Below are 18,047 nucleotides of genomic sequence, written 5' to 3'. Positions count from 1 at the left end.
AATGAATGAGATAACTGATGTCAATCGTATAATGTTCAAATTCTACATATTACACCATAGCACTGTTTGAAACATATTACTCCGGTCTCTTTTAAAGGGCTCCTGTGTTAAAATTGGATATGATCTACAATGTTGACTATGTTAATTTTTATTTTTGGAGTTATCAAGCATACCGAAGAACCTGTATGCCTTCCTGACCTTGTAATCCTCTCCTTCACATCAAGTTAAGGTGCTTGGTCTTCGTCTTCAGAACAATGACCAACCACTACAGGGTTTCAGTAGGGGAGGGTTGTGATCAGATCAGCTAAGGCCACACTAGCTGTTAAATGAAGAGTGGATTCCAGTGGCAAAGAGTCGATGAAGGGGAGCAGTTAGGAGGCTATTACATTAATTCATTTAGAAATAATATTTTCACAGTGGAAATGGAAAGGATAAAAAATGTAAAATGGAATTAGGAAGTCGACGTAAGAAGATGTAGATTAAGGGGTCAGGGACAGGGAGGTAGGAAGAATGAGTGCTAGGTCCTGGCAGAAGCAAGTGGCTGGATGGAGGTGCCGTCTCTATGATGACAGGCATCACTGAGGTGACCAGGATAGACATTCCTTGAGACCTTTCTGTTTGCTACACCACTAAGATATTCAAGTCCAGGGTCTGTGGAGAAGATTAGCTATAAATCACTAGAATTCAGAGAAGTCTGAGCTGGAGATAAAAATTTAGGAGTCATCAGCACACAGGAAGAATTCCAAATAAATGAGTGTCAAGAGAAATAATGCCAATGAGATTAATGATAGTTTTTATATTAACTTAGTTTTTATAGCCTATACTTAAAGATAATAATGGTAATTTTGGTAGAAGACATGCAAAGTACTGCAGGGTTTGAGAAGATAAATGGGAGGGACTATTTTTATGGTATAGTAGCTCATGCACAGTAATTTTAACGCAGCATCATTCCTAGACCTCACTGCCACCCCTACGCCCATTTTGATGCGCAAAATACTGAAAAGAGAGGAAGTCATTTTATTACAATGTAAACTTATATTGGCAAACATAATCTCACACATTCTAAAGTTTTAAATTTATGATTACCATTAACAAATTAAAAATGTTTCATACCCCAATTTATTACAGCTACTACCCACTCCCAGAATTCCCCCCCCCCTTAATTAGAATCAGGGCTGAGGTATTTAGTTACAATAATTAATTAGAATGCAGGGGAAGGTGGATTTTTCTACCTTCCCTGGTTCAAGTACAATCTGACAGCTTCAGGAGATGTTGTTAGCGTGAGTGAATTTTACTCTGTATCATCGTCTATAGTTACTACCCAGAGAATTTCCTGCCAGCCTAAATGGGGAAGTTGATGAAAGTAGTAATTTACTATTTGATGTACAAAATAGACCAAATAACCATAGACTTCACTGCATGATAAACAAAAAATGCCTTTACACTTTCGATATCATATGGTTTCTTTTAACCATTATTAAAGACAAAAACAATGATAGAGTGATATGAATGATATTTCTCCTATCAACTTTTTATCTCTTTACTCTTTCCATCAGCTCTGTCCTATGTAAGGAAAGCATCTGAATGGTAGTTTTTTACAAGAATGTTTTCCTCACCTAGCACATCGATGTTAAAATACTTCTGCGAGGTGCCTGCCACATTCATTGCTTTGCAGGAATATCTTCCCGCATCCTCTGGAGTGACTCTGAAGAGCTTTAATATCTTCCCATTGTTCACAATCTGAACAGTGCTGCTTTCGGTCACCTTTAAAGGCCAAAACGGTCAGTGTTATTTCCAGTCCTAATAAAAATGCATAATTAAAATCGAAGTAAAATTTCGATATTATTATTAAGAAGTCACAACTGAACGATTCATTTGAGAGGCAGAGGTGAAGAATGATGTAGATTTGGGTGTTTCCACTTACCTGGACATCATCTTTGTGCCACATAATGATGGGAGATGGAGTGCCTTCAACTTCACACAAGAGATTGGTCAGCTGATTGACCAGCACCGACACGTTTGTTACTTGGTCTTTATCTTTAATTACTGGAGGGACTGCAAAAAGAGAGGAACCAGGGCTAGATAATTTTATTGTAACTATTATTTAAACAAATTCTGAGACATGTGATAGCTAGAAAGGCTGGTCATATTTAAGCATGTACCATAATATAAAGTGAAAAGTCTCCACCAATATGTTTATAAGTAACCCTTATTGAATGTTTCCTTTAATTATTATTTCAGAGTTTGGAATTAAGGATAAACTTTAGGATAAATATAAAGGAGAACCTATGTGTTCCACATACCACTTAAAATACAAACTCCTGGGGTCTTAATAAGTCACATGGGGCTCATTACTTTCTTGATGGGAATGAATATTGCCCAGTGTCTATGAAAGTCAATATCCATCCAATTTTAAAAAGCACATACCCTTTGATGAAATGACAAGTGTATAAGATTTTCACGGAAGTGTTAGTTATAATAGCAAAGAATTGGTAACAACCTAAATGCTTACCATTAATAGAGAAAGGTCAAGAAAATCAGTACAATGCTATGTAGGTATACATGAGAGCTAGGAATATTGAACAATCCCCAAGATAGAATTTTTTTTTTAGTGAAACAGACAAGGTACAGAGTAATGGATATAATGTTCTACTATATGTGTACCTTTTTATACACATAAATTATATATTCATATTTCCTTGCATATGCATAAATATCTCTGGGAAGATACACACACACACACACACACACACACACACACACACAGAGGCATGCACTCACTCACATACATACAAAACTAATACTTTCTTTCCCCCTAGGAAGGATAAGTACAGATGGCTCAGTTCAGGGTCATGAGACTTTTGACTATGTATCTTTTTCTACCATTTGAATTTTCAATGTTATAAAATCGCAATAAAGATTTACATAAAATTTTAAATCAAATCAATCAGTAAATAAATGTGATCAGATGACCTGTTTTCTGTTTAATAACATTTCTATTCATTTTAATATTAAATAATACTACATTGAGAGAATAACATATATAATTTGAAAATGTCACATATTCAATTATGTGATTTTAGCATTTTTATCTATATTTACCATGGACTTTGAGGTTATATTTTTTTTCGGTGGTCCCAGCTTCATTGATTGCCACACAGATGTACTCCCCATTGTCATATGGTGTAACAGAAGCAATAACCAACAAAGTGCCATCTTCCAAGATAGAAACACCAGGCTCTCGGCCTGTCAGCTCTCTACCATTCCGCAACCATTTGATGGTCGGTTTGGGGGTACCTAAACAAGAAATTAAAGTCTTGTGATATTTACAACAAAATTAGAAACCACTATTAAATATGTAAGTATATTAAGGAGAAATAAATTTTTTTCTTATGTCTGTAATTTGTACCCTAACGTACAATGCTACTTTTTAAGGTATGTCTCCTACCATAGAATTTTAAAGAGATTATGGTATTTAACACCTCTAATTCCTGATTAGTTTTAAGAGACCTGTGGCCTCTAATGTAGAGTTTGATCAGAGTTGTTTTATCAAGATATTCAGATGATAGTAAGCAAAGCAAAGCATTTTCTTGAGCAAGTTCATGGAAAATGACTATATTAATCACAGGGACTAGATACAGGGAGAGTTTTTGGCTGAAAATAAAAGGAAGAGCAAAAATATGATACTATCATAGGAACACAGCATGACGATTCCCAACCAAATAGAATGCATAAATGATGTAAAGAAATTGAGCTTTATAATTCACATTTCAAATAGGCTGATATAGTGGAGATGAAGAATTTTTACTACCCACAGGTCTCCTGGAGATCTCATGCTGTTAAACATAAGACAATAGAATAATTTTTTACTTTTTATGCTGAAAAGAGATTTGAGAAAGCAGTGAGCAGAATTAATTTCTTGCATTTATTTATGACCAACAGAGTAAATGAAAGTGATGTGCTTGTGAGTACAAGTGATAAAACCATCCTAAAGTACATAATGAGCCAATGGACATATGGAAAATAGACAGACATTAACTTTGTACTGAGAATGTTTATTTAGCAAACAATGTGTCAGGCACTATTATAGGTACTTTGAAATTTACTTCATCCTATAAAGATATAAAGAAAGTACATTAAATAAAATCAATTATTGCAAAAAACATTGTTAATCATTTTATATTAAAGGAAAATAAAAAATATTAAAGAATGGTCATACAATCAAAGACAAGTACAAAAAATGGCAGGAAAATACAGAATGTGTCATTAAGGCTAAACTCAAATTGAGTTAAGGACTTATAAAAGGGACTATGAACGATATATCTATGAGAAAAATAAATTTAAAAAGTTGGCCTATTTCATTGTGCTGATGGTAAAACATGGACTGGTGAGAAAGAGAAGGTAAAACTGATGGACCGCAGTTGTCTATATTGTCAAGGAAAAAAGAGGTGTGACAGCCCACTGATTCTTTTATGGATTTCAGACTCCTCAATTTATATTTGTTAAGTTAATAAATGAAAAAAAAACAAATGAGCAAGCAAACAAATAAGTTGCATTATCTTTAATTTATCAATGGCAGAATAGCCATTGACAAGATGAAATTCACAAAAGGAAGTCAAAACAGCTTGAAAAAGGGAAGTGCAAGCCAGCTTAGAAGTTAGGGATCCAAGTAGGGAGCAAGGAACAATACCGACCCCTGGCAGGGGGCTAGCCATAGGGAGCGCCCACATATTTCCATGAACTTAAACCCTTCTAAAGGTTTCCTCTCCCTACCTGGCTCTGGGAATAGTTACTGATACTTCTTTTGATATCTGAAAAGTTTGTTATCGTTATCTTTTAAGCTAGTAGAAAATAATCACCGGTGAGAATTTTCAACAGTAGTTGAGAGATGCAAAATCTTGCTCCGGAAACAGAGGCAGCCATGAGGACCTTCACTGGGGCTGTGTCCAAGAACAACTGCTAAGAGGCACACGTGGGGGCGCTAATGCAACCAGCCATATGGGCCCTCCTCACAGTTAGGGAAAGAATACTGCTTGGTTTTTCCAGAACTGCTACAAACCCATTTGAGTCATTGCAGATAAATGCACATGTGACCGACAGGATGTTCTTAACTACCTCCTGAGCATCCAGAGTAAGGGTAATAGCGACAGTGCCTCTCACATTCCCCTGAGGAGAGATAATAACAATCTTTGGCCAGGAAACATGGCGGATAGAAAACCCAGAAACTCAGGGAGAGAGGGCCCTTGAATAAGCCTCTGAGAGCCAAGTTACAACCCGGCTCTAGAATTCCCAGCACAGGGTAAATCTAAGAAAAGAGGTTTTCACAAGAGAAGTATCCAGAATAAATAGGGGGACAGAACTCATTTATACTTCTCACTGAGCAAGATAAAAGTGGAATATCTTGAATAGCACTAGCTGCCACATTTTAAAGAGAAATCTTGTCAAAATGGAATGAACTAAGAAGTGACAGGAAAGAGTGTGAACTACATGGAAAACATACTACATGAGGCAAGTTTGAGAGAATGTCAGGTCTTTCCATGGAAGACAATACAATTCCCGGGAGGGAATTTTACCTCTTCAGAGGGCTGTTATTGGAAAACGGGATTAATTTCTATTATGCGCAAATGTAGTAACAAGGACTTACAAGTGGAATTTTATAAAAATGATGTTTTGGGCTCAATACAGAATTCGAGGACACTGTAACATCACACCAATGTCTGTATGTCTGAGTTTTACATACCTTTTGCGGGACATGGAAATGCAATGCGCTGATTGGCCACTCTTTCTTGGAACGGAGTGTTATATGGAGGTTCTAGATCTTCCAGTGTAGGCGGTTCTATTAGAAAAATAAATGCATTATCACAGGCTATCCTTGGGAAATATCACTCCATGAAGCATCATCAACCACCTACATCAGTGAGTTGCTATCATTCCTGATTCTTCTTTTAAATACAACTCATATTTCTAACTGCCAGATATTTCTACCTAGATATGACCCAGGGATCTACAACTCCAAATGTCCCCCCAAAATTCAATATTTCATGCTTCCTACAATCCTGTTTGGTTTCCTCTGTTCCTTCAGTCAAGGCATTATGTTCTACCTGGTGTTTCTTAGGACGTTCTCCCTGACTCCTGACTTCCACATCCAATCAGTCACATAGTGCCACATACGTTCACATATCTGTATCTTCCTCTCTATCCTTAGGGCCCCCACTTATTTCAAACCCTGACTTTCTCTTGCCGGAACTATTTCAATAGGCTTCTTATCGGTGTTCTTTTCTCAAACATGTGTCTATTTGGATTCATATTCTACAGCATCCTCAGAATATTCTCTCTGAACCACAAGTCTCATCGTATGGCTTTCCTGATTAAAATAATTACTTTTATTCATTTTGGCTGTAGGATAAAATTTCACACCTGCTGTTTCTCCAGTGTGCCCTCAGTGTATCCGAATTCTCTGAACAGCCTCACCATCCATTTCATGAATAAATTGGGGAGTCATTCCATCTCCTTCACTCTCCATCTATAACCTGTCACCATTTCCTAATGATTCCTCTCCTAAATATTTGTTTTGAATCCATACCCTTCTTTCCCCAAGTCCAGCTATCATTATCTTTTGCCTGAGCAACTTCAAGTTTCCAGCTGTTTCCCCTCAACTTCCCTGGCCAAATTATTCTGTTCCCAAAAAGTGACCTTTTAAAATCCCAATCTGATGCATCACTTTTCTAGTAATAAGGCCTCTAAGTCTTTTCATTGCACTTAGGAAAACGTCTAAACACCTTAATCTCGGTTCCTAGGTCTTGGATAATCTGGTTCATGATTATGTGTCCCGCTTTACCCCGTATCATTCAGCACTCATTCTGGAATGCAGCCAGCTGGCTTTTATTGGTTAATTTATTATTTACCCCAGTGTATCCAAATATCACATTCTCTCCTCTTCATATTCTATGACCTGGAAGGTTCCCCACCCCATCCTACTGCACCCTTGCCCATCACCTAATATACTTCCACCCATTCTTCAAACCTCATCTGGCATGTCCCTACCCTAAGGAAGCCTTCTTTGATTTATCTTTCTGTTAAAAATTTATATAGATATTTCTACCATTTCATGATGGCACTAACCAAATTGTTGTAATTATGAGATTATTTTATAATGTCTATCTTCCTATGCAACCATAAATGTAAGCACTCAATAAAGGTTGCTGAATGAATGAATGAACTGGTCAAGCTCTCCAACAATGTCCTAGCCATCCATCCAAAAAGAATTGCGATGTGCCAGGTACGAAATACAAAGTACTCTGCTAAGTACGATACCTGTTTCTCTCTTCTTCTTCTTGCTTCTGCACTGGTATTCTCTCTGACTAGGAATGCTCAACCCCCTGATTTTCACTCGGCTGGTTCCTTCTGGTCAACAAGATCTCACCCTAAATATGATCTCCTCAGAGGAGTCCAACCTGACAATCTAAAGTAGCCAACTGCTGGGAGCATCACCCTATTTTAATTTTTCTACCCAGCACCTCTCACGTTCTGCATTTCTTATTCATTTGTTTGCTCGCTTTCTGCCTACTCACAGCTCATAAAAGCAGGTGCTCTGCCTTTGTCACTACTTTCTCCTCACTGCCTGGAACATGACAGACACCTGGCAGGAGCTTGATAAATATTTGTAGCTTGAAGGAATAAACAAGACTGACATCATCAGAGAGAACAATGGACCTAGATTTCCTGGGGATCAATATTGAGGGCACCCAACCACTAAGATGCAAAATCCTGCGCCAACCAACTCTGCCCACAGTTTCTTCCAAACCAAATACAGCGAGTGGGGCACTTAGCTAAGATTGTTTCCATAATCTACATTATACATGGCAATTTCATTTTCAAAAGTAAACATCCAAAAATGGATGCAGGTTTAGTAACAGTATGGTTTCGTTTCTTTCTGGAATGGTTCTCCTTTCAAAGTTAAGTAAAGGAGTCATAAAAGTTACATAGAAATCTTCCAAAAGTGATCCCAGACTATATTTTGTATAGATTTGAGGAGTTTTTCCCAATCCCACCCCCACCATACATATATTTTCCTATGCCAAAAATCACCTTGGACATGAAGTGTGATTTCCGTCTCATCACTGCCTGCAATGTTGGTAGCAACACATGTATATATGCCGGCATCTGACAGCGTGGCTTGATTGATGCTTAACGTTCCATCTGGATTGCTAATATGCTGCCCTCCATCAACCAGCACGGCGCTTCCACCTCTAAACCAGGTGATTACAGGAAGAGGCGTCCCTTGAGCATTGCATGGAATGTCCGCTCTTTGACCAACTTGGACTTTCATAAGTTTAGGGCCACGTTGTATCTTTGGAGGAACTAGAAACAACTGAGCATTACTAATCCAATTTTTTTTTAAAAAATGCCTTCCTTTTCTCACTTTAAATGAGAGCCCTTTAGCACGAGGCAGCATGAGACGGTAGAACTATATCAGGATTGGGACCCAGGCCACTCACTGTGTGATGTTGGGCAAGTTAGTAAATTTCCTGAGGCCTGCTTTCTTGACAGTCCAAGCAAAATAACCTCTTCAATACCAGTATAATGCAAGGATAATGGGAAATAATGAATACAAAATTCCTCATTGGAAACTTGAAGAAGAGCAAGCATTTAAAAACGTTAGGTTTCCTTTAACTTACAAACAACTTAAGATTTAAAACCGTCTTAAAAGGCCATCCAGGTAATTTCTATAATATAAGAGAGTAAAACAAAAAGCATTTCTCTCTGTGTGCTCTTAGATTTTGTAATCTTTGTGGAACTGTGGAACGTTTAGCCAGACAGTAAGAAAAGTTTCTCATAAAAGCATTTGCTAATTTCATAGAAGAAAATCAAGATAAGTCTCTATTATTTCTCTTTATTTACCTTCCTCTAGAAATTTAAATGAAATCATTTATCAAAAAACTGGCAAGCATTATTGGGTTCCACAGGCATTCACTGTGTGCTAAAGAATCAAATTGATTCACAAGGATATAATTAGGATTTATGTCCCTTACATCCCTAACGAGCCCTCCTCAGTCCTTTCTTTTAAACTTAATATTTAACCAATACTTTCTACAGGTTGTCACTGACAACTTTATAAGGTTGATAGTATTATTGTCATTATTTTATAAAAGAGAAAACTAAAGATAAGAGAGGTTACTAATATGTCTAACGCCCTAGAACTAGTAAACAAAGAACTCTCATCAGATTTCAACTCTCACGATCAATAGAATACTATAGTAGTGATTAATCTGAGAGTAAAGTCAGGTCAATATTATCAGAGGAAATTTCTTACGATATTTCAATATCCAGCACCTATACAATGTCTGGCTTAGAGGACGAACTCATCAAATACATATTGGTTAAATGAATAATTGGACAGACTATGATAAATTGAGAAAATAAAACAGACTAACTAGACAGTTTTAAAGCAAAGAATCCTAGGAAGCAGAATGTTTTCAGTTTAAACAGTGAAAATGACCATTTAAGTACTATTAAATTCTCCCTTGAGAACACACATTCATGTCTACAGAAATCCACCCGTCTAAACAAAATTTTATTACTGTACATCAACAATAGTCATAAATAAATGTGCACATCTAGCAAAATTGAGATCCTAAATCTCAGTATTGTTCATTTGAGGAAAAAGGGGAGAGTTGTTTATAGAAGGAAGATAAACTTTTCAGAGTAAATAAAGGAAAATCATGTCTCAGATTTTAGAAAACTTTTCTCTAATTACTCTACACACATTTTGGAAGTTAACCTACAAAGAAACTGGGAGGATGGATTTCCCTTTGGCCAGGACACAGACATCTGTGCCTTCATTTCAAAACTCACCATGAACATTTAATTTAACGGACTGAGTGACGTTCCCAGCAATGTTTGTGGCAACGCAAAGATACATCCCACTATCTGAAACACGGGTCTCAGTGATCTTCATTGAACCAGAAGGTAGGAATGTGTGTCTGAAATAAAGAAACCACATAGGAGACTATAGAACATGAGAACTTAAATATCCCGTGTGCATTGTGAAATTACTACCATCCACGCAGTTTTTGAAACAACTCTCCCATTTCAATGTCATTTCTATATACCTTAAAAGCCAGTTTAATTTCATAATTATCTTGTGTATTCTGTATGATGTTCTTGAAAATACGAAATCAGCATTTGCTTTCCTTTAAATCTAATCTAATGGTCTGAAACCATCAAATTATGTGTCTCTCTGCTTTATTAAATTGCAAGTACAAAGCAAATGTATACTTTAGTAAATTTTAAATATATTTTGAATACTTTATTGTTCTTTCTAAAAAGCTTCATTAAAAAATTTAGCATGTTAAATTAATAAAGGGCAAAAGGAGACATATATGTATGTAATTCTCAAATATATATTGAATATATTCCTTGTATAGAAAAATAATATAGTGGGGTGAATCAGACCTATACATAAAAACGTCATTATATTAATTGTATTAAAATAGCTTTAAGGAGGGGGCAGGTAGACCTACATAATATCAAGAATTTCTTATAAAACTAAGAAAAATAAAGTGTGCTGCTGTCCTAGACACAGACAAATGGGTAAATAGTTAAGCATAAAGACACCCCCCCAAAAGAATTAAGCATATATAAGAAACTCAACAAGTACTATGCAAATATCAGAGGTGATATTACAAAAAGCTAGGAAAGGATTGGCTATTCAAAAATGGGCTGGGTAACTGACTCACCACATGGGAAAAATAAATACATAAAATTAGAGCACTACTTAATACAATGCACAACATAAAAATTCATATGAAACTTCATCTTTATCTGTAATATGGAATTTCTTTTATATAAAAATATTCAAAGCAAATATTTTTCCAAAAGAATAGTAAAATTATGTAAAGTACTTCTTACTTGTTTATTTTTTCCTCAGCAGTGGTAGTGGAAACTATAGCAGCATGAATTTGTAGCTTCATAACAAGTCTAACAAACAGACAGTAGCTAGAAACTATAATTCTTATTTCACTAGTAACTTATGGCAGGATATTGAGTTAAAACAGTAATTGCTACCATTTCTTCATAACTAGAGACAGGGGCTGTGGAATATATGTACATTATCTTATATAATCCTTCAGGTAAGTATTATTCCCATTTCATAAACAAGACATCTGAGGTTCAGAGAGATCCACTGGAAAAACTGCCAAAAGTTTCAGGCAAGTTTTCTTTAAGTGGCAGAGTAAATTGAAACATGTACCTACATGGCAACAAAGGCTCTGCTCTTAGAGGCTCTGGCATTCTGCTTTCCATGTCACTTAGCGTATCAAACATATTGTCTCAGGGGCTCTTCATGTGTCTAAGGGTTTCATCAAGAGTTTTACAAAACCATCTAATGATGTCAAATCCTAGACATTCGAGTACCTATTGTGTTTTGTTGTCCTATGGGATTAATGGAACTTTATGTGTAACATGCACTTTGTGTTAACATGAGTCAATGTAAACACATGCTCCATCTTAACAACGACCTTGTAAGATACACCCATGGAAAATTATAGCAAAGCCTAGTGTTAGCATTTGTGATAGTAAAGAATGATTTGGAAGGCATATGTACTTTCTATAGGCTCCAATGTATGTGTGAATTACCTCAAATTCAAAAGTTATTTTTTGAAACATTTAAAAACCTGAGTAGGTACAACTATCTAGTCTGAGAAATTATGTTTTCCTGTGTTGCGATTCGTCCCAGGTCTCCTACCTTGGAGAGAATGGCGAGATGAGCTGGGTTTCTTTGGCCCAGGTAATTATGGGTGGGGGTAAGCTCTTCACTTCACATGGAAGTGTCACCTCTTCCCCAGCGATGACGGAGATCTCAACAGGCTTGTCCGGGGACAGTCCTCGTTGCTCTCCAAACACTTTGGGCCTTACTAAAATAAACACATGTTTTGGAAGGGAAATAGTACATTGAAAACATTCAATTTACATTAAAATGTGGACGACAAATATTCTTAGATAATTGACCAAAAGATGCTGTTTATTCCGAGGTTTTGGGGCGTATCTAAAACTTTCCATTAATACATTTATTGTGAGAGCTGAAAGGAGAATGATTAGAAAGTTTCCCTTTTTAGCTTCTCCTTCATGACACAATGAAGAAGTCAGCTGCAATGTCCTTTTAGCGTTTGTCATCTGTACAAGGAACCCCTCTAGGCAGAGTGCTAACCAACACATAGCTGAGGTTTGGCTTTGTGGGGAGTTTTAACTAACTGGTGTTTTCTGAAGAGGGTTGGATTCAATAAACACACTCTTTGGGACAACACCTTCAAATTTTTCCAAAAGGTTACACAATTACTCTCCCTTTAAATTTGAATCTAAGTAAAGGAGACGCTGGTTAACAGCAAAAATGCTTTTTTGTAAAACAAAATTCACTTTAATGTTACCCTTTCTCCGGTAACATTATTTGGGAGAGAAATGAGAGTTTTGGCCCAGACAGACCGTGTCAAAGAAAAACATTCCTCCAGGAGCTCTCACCATAGACAGTCAGCTGCACTTTCCGTTTGGCGTAGCCGGCTGCATTGGTGGCGGTGCAGACGTACTCCCCACTCTCTTCACCCCCGGGGGATACCACATACAGACTTCCGTCAGCTCCTGCAGAAAACTTAGCACTGCTGGTGGAAATCAGCTCGCCTTTCTGCAAAACACAACAAAGAGCAAAGTATTTTTTAAGATAATAAAGAGTGACTTAATGTCTGGAAGAGGAAGGAAAAAAAAATCTCCAAGGGGGAAACATGAGATTAAAAACACACTAATTTGAAGAAAGTTATTTGTAAGAAAAAAATTAAACAAATAAAGCAAAGGTGATATTTCTGCACACAAAACTGTGTCCCCTTCATTTCAGAGCTATATAGTCAATAAGATTGTGATCGCGTGGTACAGTGTCAGATGGTTGCTGGACTTACCATGGTGATCATTTCTTTAGGTATATAAATGTTGAATCACTATGGTGTACATCTGAAGCTAATAGAATATTGTCTGCTAGCTACATTTTAATAACATCTTTTTTAAAAATGGAGGGGGTAATGATAATAGTAAGGGATGAGACAGTGGTAATGCTAAGCCAGGCACTATTTTGAGCACTTCTCATGAATTAACCATTTTAACGCTCACAATCTTATGAGTGGGAACTATGACAATCCTCACTTTACAGAAGAAAATATTAAAGCTACAGGGATAGTGGAATAACTTGCCCACGGTCACAGAGTCATTCAGTGGTAGGCCTGGAACTCGAACCCCAGCACTCAGGCTCTGAAGCCCAAACTCTGAACCTCTGTGCTTGATCACAGCACAAAAGCCAGACTGGAAAGATTTCACTTTTACATTGTCCTAAAATTCCCTAAACTTCTACTCGGTACCAGACACTGTACAGTTTGGGGATCAGCTTCACCATTGTATGTTTGTGTCCAGAATGTTGAAATCTGATCTTTTTAATTTAATCTACTAATACCACCAACTTCAGAGATTTTTAGATGTACATAATGAGATGGTACAGCAAAATAGTCCAGTTGTTGTACTAAGTATACAAATGCCACATTTCATAATTATGTCATCATTTTATATTACTTATATCCACCAGTACTAAATTAAAAAGTGTGCCATCTTCATGGCTGTTTAGATGGAAAGGAATGCCTCGGGAAATGGGTTTTCTCCTCACTGCAAAACTACAAGTTAAAGCCCGACAACTCCATGACTAGAGATACAGAGGGGAATCATGAGTTTGTATATGTGTCTTATTTTGGCTTCCCGGGAGAGCAGAGTCTGGGACAAAGCTTTGGGGACAGGAAGTTTATGTGAGTAGTGATCCCCAGGGCCTTGAGCAGGGAGATGGGAAACTCTGGCACAAAGGAAGGAAAGCTAAGAAAGGGTTTCAATGCTCTGGTTTCCTCTGTGACTGGGCTGATAAGTTTCAATGTGCTGGGGACCCTCCAAGAAACAATGCACCTCAGAAGGATTCTTTCCACGGCTGAGAAGTGAGGCATTTATGTAGGACACTTGCCTCCGACAGGAGTTAATCCCCCCACACGTCCTGGACACCTCACAGCAGGCTGAGTGGTCCTGCGGGGCTTTGGAGAAAGCCCTGAGTCCAAACACCCAGAGGCACATGCATGACGTGTGACCCTGGCAGAGTGCATGGAGCTGTCCACCAGCGCTGCGCTGAAATCAGAGGGCTGAGGGGAACAGGCAAGGGGTAAAAGGACCTGCTAGGACATGGAAAGTGCGTAGGAAGTTTCTGGCATGCAGAATGTGCTATAGTAGAGTTCACTGTGGTGTTAATACTATGCAAGGATCAGGTAGGTGACTGCTCTAAGGCTAGTTTAAGGTCCCTTCCAAGTAGTATGACTTCATGGGTTTCCCTTTTTATAAGACTTTATGGTACAGTCACAAGCTCCATGTATGACTAAAAATATTTAACTATTGTTATAACCCGTAACAGTAACAGACATCACTACATGGGTCATTTACCTTGGACCAGATGACAGCTGGTTTGGGAATTCCACTTGCTTTGCATGGCAAAGTTACTGGAATGCCTTCGATTGTGCTGAGTACCTGCTGTCCATGCTGAATGGTTGGCACAACTGAAAAGAAGCAGGATTCAAAATCTGAGCATCTCTCCTTCCATTTAGCCCTAGATGTTGAAACTTGAACATTTTTTGGATATGCCGACTATTTATAAAAACTCGCAGACACTCAACATTTCTGGATAGAAATGTAGGGTAATTTGTAAGGGAGTGTAATAAACAAAGTAAATACAATAGTTACAAACTGAAGAATTTAACAACAACTTTAAAAATCAACTAATAAATTATATGTAATAAGTTGACACTTTGAACAAAAAATAAGAGAGGGCTGAAGAAAATCAATTCTTCCCTGGAAACTCAAGATAGAGTTTCATCCTAAGAGTTACACAGGTAACACCTATCTTTCGTTATTGGCTATTCCCCATTAAGCTGAGTGAGCTGACTTCTGCCCACCACCAGGGAAATAGGCTGTTTAGTCACTACACACTAAAAACCTATCTATACACAAGAATTATTTAGCAAGCTACTGAATTTAACCCGGAAAAAGTGATTTGCTTTCTTAAAAGGAATTGAACAGTAAAGCTTGAAAAGCCTTAAGAGTTTACATTTAAAAGACTAAAATAGTCAATTCTAAGTCAATATTTTTCACTAAGAAGAATAACGCCACCTTTTGACTTAAGAAAACAACTGACAATTAACATTGTATGAGTATAAGCAAAAGGGAAAGAATCTCAATCACTCCGTTCTGTGTATATCTCAGTTAATCATAACCAACTTGTGCACAAAATTATCAGTTCTCAGTGTTCTCAAAATAATGAATCTGATTAAAGAAGCTCCCATACATGCAAGTTCCTAACATATTCGTAGTACATACAAGGGACGTAATGAAAGCCAAATACGTACATACCAGACATTTCTTTTCCTTCCTCTCGAAAGATGAGACTAGAACTGCTCCCTAGAGCTCAACCAACTCAGTGTCTCTCGCTTTTAAGTCAGATTTCTCTAGAATTATCACAGCTACCATGGAGTAGAAATTTACCAGAATAAGAGATATCAGAGACCTTCGTGCACAAACTTCTTTAGAAGGCTTAGATTAGCTTTGCTACATACTCATATTTTCCTAAGGCTGGGTTTATTCTTTAGATACTTTATTCTTCAAGAATTGGGAGCAAATTCCCAGCTCTAAACAAGAATGCCAAACTACTCTCTGAAGCAAAAATTTAATTTTCAGAATCATCACAGATCAATCCACTTTCAGCTATGCGGTCACTTTGTGACAACACGGAATAAGCCATATTCCTGAATGTATATTAAGTTTGACAGCTATAAAGGACAGTGGCGAATTTCACAACAATTTTCAAATCTGATGCCATTTGAATATAGAAGAACTGTTTCTTTCCAGACTGTCAATCTATATAAATCAACATGACAAGTAACTGGTTTATTTGTCATTTTAATTTGCATTTACATTTGCGTTTATTAATTTATTCTTTTAAGAATTGGTTGAGGGCCTTTCATGAGTCTTTTCAAAAGTGGAGAGGCAAAGTGATAAAAGAGTAACAGTGATAATTAACAGAAATACAGGACCTGTGGTGCTGCATCACATCCAACTCAAGGACAAATCTGTGGCTTAAAGGGATGCTTGCTTTTAGTTCATGTCAAATGTCTGGGTCGATTTTTTTTTTTTTTTTAAGCTTATTGATTAAATCAGTTGCTCATTTTGGACTAAGAAGGGTGAAACAATGTTGTGAAATAACCTTTAACTTTTAATTGTTAAAACAGTTTGCATCACGATAAACTACGTCTTTGGTTTGTCTGTCTTTGCCTCACTCTTCTGATCTGGCAGACATCGGAACTAATTGTGTCACTACGTCACTTTCACCCAAGTGAAAATGTGCCTCAGAATCCTTCCCAACATCATATTCTAGGCAGTTGCTAGAAGCCAAAGGGAAATGATATGAATGTATTTCTGTACTAGATTCTCAAATCAATCCATAAGTACCCTCCAGGAAATCTATTGATTGATCTTTTTAAAAATAGTTAAACAAAACTTTATCCAATCTGGGATTATGCATTTACTTACTTTCTCTCTACATATGAGTATCCACTATATATAATTTAGACTATAACTAATTTAGTGTTACATTAGTATTTCTTCAAAATAATATTTCTTCAAGAATGTCTCATGTGATGTTGGTGGAGATTAGTATAAGATTGAGAGAGGTGGAAGAGGCTATTTACAATGAGAAGCAGATAATAAATAGAAGATAGTTTTTTTGAAAGAAGATGGTCTGCATCCACTGAAAATTTCAACAGACCAAGCAAAATTTGGAAATTACTTGGATTCTCCAATTCATGTTCGAAAAAAAAAAGACTGAATTAACTACTAAAAATAAATGTTCTCTGCTACTTTCATCTCTGTACACAGAACTATTTTGTAATACCACACTTTAAAAAAAAAAGTTATGTTGAAAAGTCTTTAAAGGGAACATACAAAAAAACTTGGGACAATTTCTTAAACTATGAAGCTGTCACTTATTTATCGAGATGTAAACAGTTGGTAACTATTAGTCACAAATGGAAAAAAGATAGCTTCTGGATTTTCTTATTTGTGACTACTAAGTTATTTAGCAGGCAAAAAGACTGTTTGGAGCACATGAGGTGGCCTTTAGAAAAGTTTAGGTCATTGCTAGCTAACACACAAAGGGGTCATTTGTAAGGACATGCTTGTTGCACAATCCAAAAAGAAAAGGCAATTTGGATGGTATAATAAGTTCAGCCTGCCTGAAATTAAAATGCATTTTTAAACATAACTCTTTGAGAGCCGAGTTCACTTTTACCAATTAAGAAACCACTTACAACAGCCCTTGGCCAGACTCAGCTGGTAACTCCCAGTAATGTCTTTTTGTGTACATAGGAAAGAGAAATCTGGAAACAGCCTTAACAATGTAAATATTGTTCAAGAAACAAGGCTTTTTGTCCAGAACAACAATTAGGAAAGATATCTATTTCTTATAACTAAAGGAACAGAGTTATTTCATTTAAAGATATGAATGAACTCAGCTTTGAACACGTTTGAAAAGAATTATAATGGGTGTGTCTCTTACCATGTACATCCACAGTGGTAGTTTTGTTAATGGTTCCAGCAACGTTACTAGCCACACAAGTATATTCACCTCCATCCTGAAGGCGAACTCTTTCGATATGGAGACTCCCATCACTGCGTACAGTGATGTAAGGATTTTGGACCAACTTAAAGACAAAAAAGGTCATTTTTAATTAAAAAGGCAATGTTGCCTAAGCCAAAACTGAATCTGCTTTTTTTCAACCGGGTTATTAAATGTCTTACAAAATAACAAAATATTTTAACATCCTTAAGTGAAAAATGATGAGCAAAAAATGTTAAACCAAGAGTACTATCAATTGTATGTCATCCTGATACATTACCAAATATGATACCAACTGACATCTGTCAGAGTTATGCAC

At 36.8% G+C, this 18,047-nt stretch overlaps 1 protein-coding gene across 6 annotated transcripts in view; it reads right to left on the bottom strand.

Moving 5' to 3' along the window:
* HMCN1 (hemicentin 1) overlaps nt 1-18,047 on the bottom strand; it is a 489,269-nt gene that overhangs the window by 164,868 nt on the left and 306,354 nt on the right. For all 6 annotated transcript variants that reach the window (XM_074322402.2, XM_088801634.1, XM_088801635.1 and 3 more), the window contains 10 exons: nt 17,669-17,813; nt 14,506-14,618; nt 12,517-12,676; nt 11,747-11,915; nt 9,856-9,983; nt 8,089-8,361; nt 5,741-5,836; nt 3,103-3,297; nt 1,925-2,055; nt 1,617-1,764 (listed from right to left, as the gene is read on the bottom strand). In XM_074322402.2, the coding sequence (XP_074178503.2) occupies nt 1,617-1,764; nt 1,925-2,055; nt 3,103-3,297; nt 5,741-5,836; nt 8,089-8,361; nt 9,856-9,983; nt 11,747-11,915; nt 12,517-12,676; nt 14,506-14,618; nt 17,669-17,813 (1,558 nt within the window). The remainder of the gene's footprint in view (nt 1-1,616; nt 1,765-1,924; nt 2,056-3,102; nt 3,298-5,740; nt 5,837-8,088; nt 8,362-9,855; nt 9,984-11,746; nt 11,916-12,516; nt 12,677-14,505; nt 14,619-17,668; nt 17,814-18,047) is intronic.

The sequence above is a fragment of the Rhinolophus sinicus genome, chromosome 11, assembly GCF_057876585.1.
Source record: "Rhinolophus sinicus isolate RSI-liver-muscle chromosome 11, RSI-T2T, whole genome shotgun sequence".
In the NCBI taxonomy this organism is placed as follows: domain Eukaryota; kingdom Metazoa; phylum Chordata; class Mammalia; order Chiroptera; family Rhinolophidae; genus Rhinolophus; species Rhinolophus sinicus.
Note: the sequence above shows the minus strand (reverse complement) of the source record. Positions and strands in the feature narration are given on the sequence as shown.